The following is a 10465-nucleotide window of genomic DNA, read 5'->3' as shown; positions in this document are numbered from 1 at the left end:
TGTGGGCACAGAAAAATTAGGTCTCTGGTTTCCTATGGCAGCAGTCCAGAATCCAGGGCAATAGGCCATCCATATGGCTTGGGCAGTGCATGCTCACAGCTGTCTGCCCAAAGTTTTGTACTGTATTGCTTGCGTCATTATAATTGGGATCGAAAATAAGGCTCATCCGTGTTGGCAGGTACACAACCCTTTGAGCCCACCCCAACATGTAGAAACAGACAGTAGCTTTTTAGAGACTTGGAAGTAGGGTTGCCAACTCCTGGTTGGGAAATTCCTGGAGATTTGGGGGTGGACTCTGGGGAGGGCAGGGTTCAGGAAGGGGAAGGACTTCAGCAGGATATAATGGCACAGAGCCCACCCTCCAAAGCAGCCATTTTCTCCAGGGGAACTGATTTCTACTGTCTGGGGATCAGTTGTAATTCTGGGAATGATCCAGACTCCATCTAGAGGTTGGCAAAACTATTTGGAAGCAATTTGAGAAGGGCACCATTTGTCTTTGAAGCAATCTGTGATGTTCTTCAGGCTTTAATATTTGCGTTGATTGCTGACAATGTTGAAAGTTAGGTTATTGCGTCGCCCCTGGACCTTCTGTAATGTTATTTCAGTACTCCGCAGGCAGAACTGACTGTTATATAGGGAATAAATATTTTAACCTGGATGAAGTGTTGTAGAGAACTTGAAAGCTTGCACGTGGATCAGAGTTATTTTTGTTAGTCTTAATGGAGAGTATTATATGGCATGTACTTTCTGGATTTTGCTTTGGGTTAATGCTGCTGGTCACCCCCTCCATTTTGGAAATATTTGAATTTAGTTTCACTTAGAAATCTAGAGAATCTGACACATTCAAAAATATCCTCATTTTATTTTGGCATAAACTGTTTTGAGTTAGGCATCATCAGCTGCATTCAGGAGAGCAAGGTCTAATTCACAAAAGCTCATGCTGGAATAAACGCTGTTACAGTGCAATCCTAAACAGAGTTATTCCAGTCTAAGCCCATTGAAATCAGTAGGCTTAGACAGAAATAACTCTTCTTAGGATTGCACTGTCAGTCTTTAATGTGTCACAACATTTCTGTTTATTTTTAACTGCAATAGACTCAGATGGCTATCCCTTTAAAATCATTATTTGGAAATTTGTGGTTCTTATTTATAAATCAAAAGGGGTCTGCACCCACTAATGTAACTTATGTCCATACTGAAAGAGCACCATTTATTTATTTGGAGATTTTAAAACCCTTTTTGCTCCAGAACTTGGCTCAAGGTACATTACAATAATAAAACACTTTAGTTTCAGGTGGGTAGCCATGCTGGTCTGCAGTAGAACAGCAGGATTTGAGTCCAGTGGCACCTTAGAGACAAACAAGATTTTCAGGGTATAAGCATGTGAGGTACCTTCTTCAGATAACAAAGAAAAGAGCTTTGACTTAGACAGTTTATACCCTGAAAATCTTGTAGGTCTCTAAGGTGCCACTGGACTCTAATCCCACAATAAAACGATTTTAAATGCCTAACATCATACTGTGTAATCTCTTGCATTATTTATGGCATGTTCCATCTGGAGTTCATACACACTTACACTCACGGAGACAGGCGGCCTATAAGTAACATAAACCAACAAACAGATCAAGCAATAGCCTATCATCAAAGCCAGTTTAGTGTTGGGTTTAAAAACCCTCCGGAGTTAACTCTGCCTCGCACAACTTGCAGGATCTCTGCATTCTGCTATAAAAGGGGAATCCAACGGCAACAACATTTATTCCAGGTGGGTAGCTGTGTGGGTCTGCAGTAGAAGAGCAAGATTCGAGTCCAGTTGTACCTTAGAGGTGTATCTTCGAGGCGCATCTGGAGTGGAATCTTGTTCAACTGTTATTCCAGCATCAGCTTTCTACAGCTCACTCACACGTGGGGAGCCTTCCTTCCAGCTTCAGGAAGGCGATTCCATACAATAAGAGCAGCCACTGAAAAAGCTCGGGCGGGGGGGAGCTCCGAAGGGCAGGCAGAGCGAAATCAAACCGGCGCCCCGGCAGCTTCAGGTTCCGCGCCGAGGCAAGAGGAGGAGCGCGCGGATGGACCGCCCTCGCCTCACCGGGTGCGGCCAGCAAGCGGCACTAGAGCCCCCGCCTCGCCGGGCTCCTTCTCCTCCTCCTCCTCCCGCCCTGCGCCGGCGAGCGGAGGCGTGGCCCCGACCGGCAAGTCCTGCGGCCGGAGCATGTGGGAGCGGGCGCGCTTCTTTCCTCCGATGGCTTCGGTTAGGAACTGAGAGGCAAGACCCGCCGCGCTCCTGCGTGCCTGGAAGCGAGGCGAGGCTCCGGGGGCCGGCTCCTGGACGGCAGGCGATCCTCGAAGTGAGCCGGGCCGGCGGCGGCTAGGCTGCAGCCCCCCGCGCGGTGCCATGCGGCGCCCCAGCTGACGCCCCCTGCCCGGGGCGGCCGCTGCTCGCCATGAAGCGGCAGAACCTGCGCACGCTCTCGCTGATCGTCTGCGTTTTCTCCTACCTGCTGGTGGGCGCCGCCGTCTTCGACGCGCTCGAGTCGGAGGCCGAGACCGGCCACAAGCGCCTGCTCGAGCAGAAGCGCCTTGACCTGCAGAGGAAGTACAGCTTCAGCAGCGAGGACTACCGGGAGCTCGAGCGGCTGGTGCTGCGGGCCGAGCCCCACCGAGCCGGCCGGCAATGGAGGTTCGCCGGCTCCTTCTATTTCGCCATCACGGTCATCACCACCATCGGTGAGTGCCGGGCCGGCCTGCGCCGCTCCGGGCGGCCCCTCTGGACGCGAGGCTGTCGGGGTGGCGCCCAGCTGCTTAACCCTCTAAGGGCTGTTCTCTTTGGGGCTCTTTAGGGCTGCCAGAGAGGTTGCCTTTTCAATAACAAAAATCCCCGAGGGCCTTTGATGGGTGTTAAAATTAAAGGTGAGGGTTCGTCCTCACGGCCGCTAACACTTAAGGCTTTGCGAACCCGTGTCAAATCACGATCAGGATGCACCCATGCTCGGTAGGGTAAGAAGTGGCTTGTTGAGTCATGTGGGTTGGCCTTAATAAAAAGTATTGTGTTTTTTGTTTCTTGTTCAGATCAAGGCCTGCCTTGCCCAGCATTTTCCTCTTTGCAAGAATCCTAGGCTCTGTTTGCCCATAGGATGTTCACGGGAATTTGGCTGGTGGTTCACTGGTGGACCACCCCAGTTTTAGGGCACCAACAGGCGTTTCAGCCAGAGCTCAGCCTGGTATTTATTTATTGACGAGATTTATACCCTGCCTTTTTGCTCTCATCAGGGCAGCCAAGACATCTAATAGACTAAAAACATGCATAATAAACTAGGTTGGCATGAGCTGAAGGGTAGCTCTGAATATACAGAGAGTGCTTTTCCCTTTGGCCTTCTGCATCCAGCTCCCATTCTCCTGAGTCTGGGAATCAGATTTCCTTCATGTCGCTTTGGAGAGCAGCCAGGGCTTAGTAATAGAACCCACATTTAGTGTAAAGAAGGTCCTCTGCTCAGTCTTCATTGAAGGGTAACGAGTAGGGGGAGAGACATCCCGGCCTGAGATGTTGGAGAGCCCCTACTCTTCACAGTAGAAGGTACAGATGGGCCAAGAGTCTGATTTGGTATAAGACAGCTCAGTATATTTGAGAGAAGAGCTCCAGAGCTTTTCATTTGGGAAATGAAGCACCAGAACACCAAACCCCCTTCAGATGCAGCCAGCATTCAGGACACTTTAGTTTCTGGTTAACCTCTGAGTTATCGGCAGTCCAGGTCTTCTCTCTAAACTTTGACTCTTGCCTTTTGCAGCTCAACACACCTTGAAGTAACTGACAAACTGTCCATGTGCCATCATGCATCTGATTATGGCCAATACATCACTCCCATGCTCTTATATATCTCCTCAGGACTAGTGGATCTGTTATGGTTTCTGCAATTTCTGCCTCCATCCCTCCCATTGAATATTGCAGATGAAGAGCTAAGAGCGTGAAGGCAGACAGTAAGCGCTTCGGTACATTCGCCAGATGTAGGCCCTGTTGCAATCATTGCATTTCCCCCCAGTTCTGCCCTTTTTTCCTCCTTTCCCTCATAGACACGCCTTTCTAGGTAACAGCAGCCAGCATCTCTTCCTCTTCTAACCTCCCCATATCTGGCATGCTGGATGCTAATGCATTTCAGTAACTACCTATGGAAGTTCAGGTTGATGATCACTTTGATGACTAGCTGTAGTTTTGCAGAGGCGCTTGCCAAAGCTTAAAGGCTTTCTTTGCCCCTGCTAAACTGCCATCGAGGAGCAGGAGCATCTATGCCTTTCCTTACCTACTTTTCTACTCAAATTGCCTTTGTTGGCATCAAGCCTGGCTTTCTTTTACTGGGTGTGTAAGGAAGCAGCATCCAGAGGTGGCCCCTATCATTAGGTAATGGATTTGGAGCCCTGTTCAGGGTCGCCTAGTGGCCCCACTGAAATAAAGAGCAGCTGGATGAGGGTACAGCAATAATGTTGCACAGTTCTCTTCATTTCTACAAAACTTCTCTGTGGATTGTGTGCAATGGGTTTGAGCTGCCTGACTTCCACTAGGTAGTTACTGAAATGCATTAGTATCCAGCATGCCAGATATGGGGAGGTCTTCCTTCAAACAGCTCAGTGGCATACATATAGTTCCAGGGGGGCCTCCCACCCAGACTGCTTCTAAGGTCTGAACCTCTTAGCTTTAGCAGTAGAACTGCATCACTTGGTTTCCCCTGTCTGCCTTATCAGAGATCTGTCTGAGAGTCACTTCATGTAGCAGGTTTGCCCCTCTGTAGGTATAAGAGGAAAAAACAAGCATGTTATTGTGTGATGGTCTTACATTGGTCTCTTTTACTGCATGTTCACGTGTTGGGATCCTAAACCATAGATTTCCAATACGTAAACGTTCAGTAGCAAGCTCACACTTCATACATGGTGGTGTGTATATTGAGTTTTTCATTCAGGCAGAACATCATCAACCTAAAAGGGACAGGACATAGGCATTACAGTGGTGAATTCTTTCCCTTGGGTAAATGGATACACCTTGAGATTTGTGGCTTTGAAATTCATGAGCATGTTGATGTCTTCACTACTGAATGCAGCTTAACTTTGGTTGGACCATATACAAAACTAAAATTCCACGCTGTCCATCACATCCCCTTCTGTTTAGTTGGCTCAACTATACAAAAGCTGCTGCAGAGCTATTTCTGAGACCGAGAAAAAGGTGTGACAGCCCACATTGTGCTTATGCTTCCTTTTGTATACTCTCTGAGAGAAACACTCTTTTTTTTAGCGCTTTGCAAGCCTGCAGAAATTATTGGACCAGAGGCAAAAGCTGGCTGAAGGAAAAGGCTTGTGTATTCCATGGGCCACAATACCTCTATTCCACTACTGTCAACTCCTTTAATCACTATTTAATGGGAACCATCACATTTGTTGTTGTTAGTGGGAGACCTGCATCTGCATTAAAGGTTCCAAAATAATCACAAGCAGTTATGAGTTTGTCGAAGGCTTTCACGGCCGGAGAACGATGGTTGTTGGGGGTTTTCCGGGCTGTATTGCCGTGGTCTTGGCATTGTAGTTCCTGACGTTTCGCCAGCAGCTGTGGCTGGCATCTTCAGAGGTGTAGCACCAAAAGACAGAGATCTCTCAGTGTCACAGTGTGGAAAAGATGTCACCCCTCCTGAGTAGATACAAATGACCTACATCTTTTCCACACTGTGACACTGAGAGATCTCTGTCTTTTGGTGCTACACCTCTGAAGATGCCAGCCACAGCTGCTGGCGAAACGTCAGGAACTACAATGCCAAGACCACGGCAATACAGCCCGGAAAACCCCCAACAACCACAGTTATGAGTTTCATTAGTCCTAAAGGGGGGGGGCAATCTGATCTCCCCTGCACTGAAAGTATATGCAGGAAAGGAGTTTCATCAGGTTTACCACCCTCCCCTCCAACATCTAGGACAGAGGTTGAGATAATTCTTATACAGTCACATTTTCAAAGCTGTTTCCTTGTATCATGTTAAACTCTTCAGTATGAAGGAGGACAGGATTTCCGAGAAATGTTTCTTTCAAACAGCAGAAAGCTCTGAGCTCCTGGGTATTGAACTGAGAACAACAACTGTTATCATTCAGCTTCATACTTTGTGTACTTAGAGAGTAGCTCATGTCTGTAAATAACTTAAAAATAAACTGGGGGCTATATCTTCTCAACTAAGAAGCATTTTGCACACGTTGGATAATGCACTTCCAATCCTCTTTATAGATGCAGAGGAGTTAGCCGTGTTAGTCTGTGGTAGCAAAATCAAAAAGAGTCCAGTAGCACCTTTAAGACAATAAAATTGGTTAGTCTTAAAGGTGCTACTGGACTCTTTTTGATTTTGAATCCTCTTTATAGTTCATTTGGAACGGATTTTTTTGTGTGCGGAACAAAAAATCCACCTCAAACGATTGATAAAGTGCGTTGAAAGTGCATTATCCAACGTGTGTGGAATCAACGTGTGCCTTTGTTTCAGTCTTGGTGAGTTCTTTCTTTGTGGTAAGTAAGGCTGGTGGCTTTCATTCTCTGTGCTTTTTAAAATTGTCCCAAACTTTTGAGAGTAACTTCTAGGAGTTGACATCCAGCCCTTTCATGAAGGCTGTGACTGAAGCTGTGATTTCAGATCATATCCTCAGGATATCTAGAGGGATGCAATTTTAAAATACCTTTGTATTTCTGGTATCTATAAGGTAGAAGCTACATGCTGTTATCTTTAGATTTCCCCTTGTGTTCTGAACCTTGTAAGGAGAATGTCCAATGGAAATAATTAAAAATCATACTTTTACAGTCTAACCATGTTGATACTGTGATGGAAAAGCCATATTTGCAACGACCACTCAAAAGCTGACAGGAAAGTTGGAGATTAGGTTAGTGAACTGGAAAGATATATTACATATGATTGGCTTTCTTTTATTTTTCTTCATGAATTTGAGAGGAAAGGGTACATATCAGTTTTCTCAGTTCCACAGATGATGTATATGAGTATTTTAAAATTACTTCATATGCATGTTGAAATCAGTGGGCTTATAATGGGAGCAGGAAAGAGCCTTGCCACCTTGGGAGTATGGTTTCACATGTTGATGTTAATACACATATATTGTCTGTGAAACACTGTTGGTGTTTCTGCATCGATTTTGTTTATCACCACCAAAATGGATCAATTAATGGAATGCATTTGTGTTTTCTCTGTGGTCTGTGCTGCTTATCTCATCTCCTGGAGTTTTGTTTCAGTCAACATTAATCAGAATAAAAATAAATACTAAATAACTAAAGATTCTAAAGAACTCTGAGTCTAAGCCTTCTCTTACACCAGAATAAATTAGAAGCAACTCCATTCAATTTCTGGGAAAAACTGTGGTGAAAATTAACGCCTATGAAACAACGATGTGTGCTTGACATACAGCGTTTGTGTTACCCTGAAAATGTTGGGCTGACATCCACCCAAGGGCTAGTATGGCAGGTGGATAGGGTGTTGGGTTTGGTCTTGCAAGGCCTAGGATAAAACTCCTATTTGGTCATGAAGCTGTATGAGTGATCTTGGGGTTAGGCATCTTCTAAAGAGAAATGAGCCTCCAGACACGTCATCCTGAAGGATGGAAATAAATAAAAACATGCAGAGGCAAAAATTTTTTGCATGTAACTGCTAGGGTGATTAAGCTGACAGTTTCTGACATCTTCTGTTTTCTGTCCCAGTAGTTCAAAGACCTCGGAGAGGCTCTTGTCTCTATTTTTGGAGCTTTTCTGGATCAGAGCTATAGATTATAGTGGTCCAGCCAAGACGTTGGTGTTCCTTGCTGTGCTGTCTTTTCTGTAGCTTCTTTCTTTTGTCAATGGGTATAACCCCAGGTGAAAGGTCTTCTGCTGCTCATTGCTTGAAACCCAGCACCAGCCCGAGTTCGGTTGGGAAGCTGGTCAATGCTGGAAGATACAACCCATCGCCACGTGCACTCTTAGTCGTCAGGGTAGCCTATTAAGGCTCAGCGGTGTGGCTTGGATCCTAAGACATCATTCCCCTCTCGCTTTGCTCTGCAGCTAGCCCCTTCCACTTGTGCTAGGTCAGTGTCTTTCAAGGAGACTCTACACCTGTGGAAGTGCTAGCGGCTGAGGAAACGAATGCTACAGCGGATGAAAGCCTCTTCAGCGGCCAGAGAGAAGCCTGAGGAGACCAGTCTCATGGCCTCCAAGCCTGTGATCCTTCGGGTGGACATTCATACCACCTCCAATGTTTGGCCCTTGTAAATAAGTCTGTAAAAATGAGTAACACTTCCGCCTACCCAAATATATGCAAATATGCGTAGTCCTCTGGGGGTGATCTTTATTGATCATAGATGACAAGGATGTGACTATTTACACTTCTAGCATAGCTGCAGTCACGTCAAGCATTCATTGTTTGTAATACCCATTTTAATCAACCGGCCTAATCGAGAATGAAGGCTTGTGGGTTTAAGAAAGACAAAATGTTTTAGTGGTGATTCTGTAACTTTGTCATTGGGCAAAAAGAATTCTGTATGGGAGTTTGTGCAGCATGCTGGTTAAGACAGCCAGACAGTGTGGTGTAGGAGCTAAAGTAATGTACTAGGATATGGCAGGCCTGGGTTCAAAATCCTGCTCTGCCATGAAAGCTCACTGGGTGATCCTAGGGTCGGTAAAAACAAAAACTCTCCCCCTCTCCCTCTCCCCCTCCCCTGGCCTCAAGAAAATGAGAAGTGATCTAGGCAGTTCCTAGTTCAAATGTCACCTAAGATATCACTAGATGGTCTTAAGCAAGTCACTTCCATCTCTTAATACAAGAATGATGAGAACACTGACCTACCTTTCAGGGCTGTGGTAAAGATTTTGTTGTGCCACGTGCGCTGAATAAGCGATGATTATCCTTTGAGCTTTTCCAGATTTCATTCTTGTTTTGATTAATCATTATTGAAATAGAAAATAAATTATTTTGGGAGGAGGGAAATAGGGCAATCATCTGTAGGCACTTGAAACTGCTCCCTAAATGCTCTTAGGAAATCAGGTCCTTTAGAAGCAGGTGAGACTGCATCTTCTTTCTGTAGCTCAGCGTCAGAAAGTGTAGCTGAGAGGAACATCCAGTCCTTGAAACTAGTAATTATCTCCTGCGTTGCTTAGTACTCTGTGCCCCTGCAGAGTAATACAAGCGCTAGAAATAGGAATTACCCTGAAGGTACTCGATGTAGATTTCCCACTGCTTTCTTGCAGTCTAGGTAATGCCTCTTTCTCTTCTGTCACTGTAGGGTATGGCCATGCTGCTCCTGGGACCGACGCAGGCAAAGTTTTCTGCATGTTCTATGCAATTCTTGGCATTCCGCTCACCCTCGTCATGTTCCAAAGTCTTGGAGAACGCATGAACATTCTAGTCCGGATGGTGCTGAAGAAGATAAAGAAGTGCCTGGGCATGAGGCAGACGACGGTCTCCATGAAAAACATGGTGGTGGTGGGTTTCCTCTCCTGTATGGGGACGCTGGGCATAGGAGCTGCCGCCTTCTCCTATTTTGAAGGCTGGACTTTCTTCCATGCTTTCTACTATTGCTTTATAACGTTGACCACCATTGGGTTTGGAGACTTCGTGGCTCTGCAGAAACACGAAGCTTTGCAGAAGAAGCCCCCTTACGTCGCCTTCAGCTTCATGTACATCCTGGTGGGCTTGACGGTGATAGGGGCTTTCCTGAACTTAGTGGTATTTAGGTTTTTGATTATGAACTCGGAAGATGAGAGACGGGATGAGGAAGAGAGGGCCTCCTTGAGGAGAGCCAGGAATTACATCAACCTAAAACCCAGGGAAGACAATAGGAGCCGAAGTGATATCTTGCTCCCCATCGAAGACCGGACCAGTCAAATGAACCTCATCCCGCTGATGCAGGAAGACCCCGAGAGGCAGAGGGGCAGATCCTCCAGTTCCACCACGAGAGTCCCTTCCTTTTGTACGTGTCTGTGTTACAGGCCACGGTTGAGCAGGAGTCCCGATCCTTCCCACCCAGAGGCTTTCAGTTGCCATACTAATCTTGTTTATTATAATTCCATTTCTTACAAAATCATGGAAGTGTCCCTGGGTGGTAAGGACCACACCGGCTTGTCTTCTCCCCGGAGCACTTTATCGTCGAACAGCCCCAGTTGCCGGGAGCATTCCCGCTTACGGAGGAAGTCTATCTGAAGTGTGCATGCTCTTTTAAAACCTTTTTAAAGTCATTTTACTCAGAGCTGTGTTCTGCTACTGAACCTGTCTTTTGATGATAAATTATTATATGAGAGAGTGGATGGTTTGTGATTTGCCCTCTTCATCTCCTTGGTCTTCCCTCCCCAAGCAGGCTCTGAAATGACTACGCAAACGCAAACCCCTGCCAGTTTTATAATGTGCCGCAATGAGCAATGCTTTTTAAAGACTAATGGTGAATAATAGTTTCTCTCAGCAGAGCATGTCACAATGTTTG

The 10465-nt window shown here is 46.1% G+C and overlaps 1 protein-coding gene across 1 annotated transcript; it reads left to right on the top strand.

Annotated features, from left to right (window-relative positions):
* The first annotated feature begins 2378 nt into the window (after positions 1-2378).
* On the top strand, positions 2379-10240 carry KCNK15 (potassium two pore domain channel subfamily K member 15). Its single transcript, XM_054981395.1, has 2 exons — positions 2379-2724; positions 9272-10240. The coding sequence occupies exons 1-2, from the start codon at positions 2442-2444 to the stop codon at positions 10186-10188; spliced, it is 1200 nt and encodes a 399-aa protein (XP_054837370.1). The 5' UTR covers positions 2379-2441; the 3' UTR covers positions 10189-10240.
* The last annotated feature ends 225 nt before the right edge of the window (positions 10241-10465 follow it).

The sequence above is a fragment of the Eublepharis macularius genome, chromosome 5 (genome assembly GCF_028583425.1).
Source record: "Eublepharis macularius isolate TG4126 chromosome 5, MPM_Emac_v1.0, whole genome shotgun sequence".
Lineage (NCBI taxonomy): Eukaryota > Metazoa > Chordata > Lepidosauria > Squamata > Eublepharidae > Eublepharis > Eublepharis macularius.
The sequence above is the reverse complement of the archived record's forward strand: the minus strand, read 5'-3'. Positions and strand labels throughout refer to the sequence as shown.

Excerpts from the sequence above, each read along its gene's own strand:
- KCNK15 (XM_054981395.1), top strand. The coding sequence starts at position 2,442 with ATGAAGCGGCAGAACCTGCGCACGCTCTCGCTGATCGTCTGCGTTTTC. Across the intron at positions 2,725-9,271 it reads CACGGTCATCACCACCATCG|GGTATGGCCATGCTGCTCCT; the intron begins GTGAGTGCCGGG and ends CTGTCACTGTAG.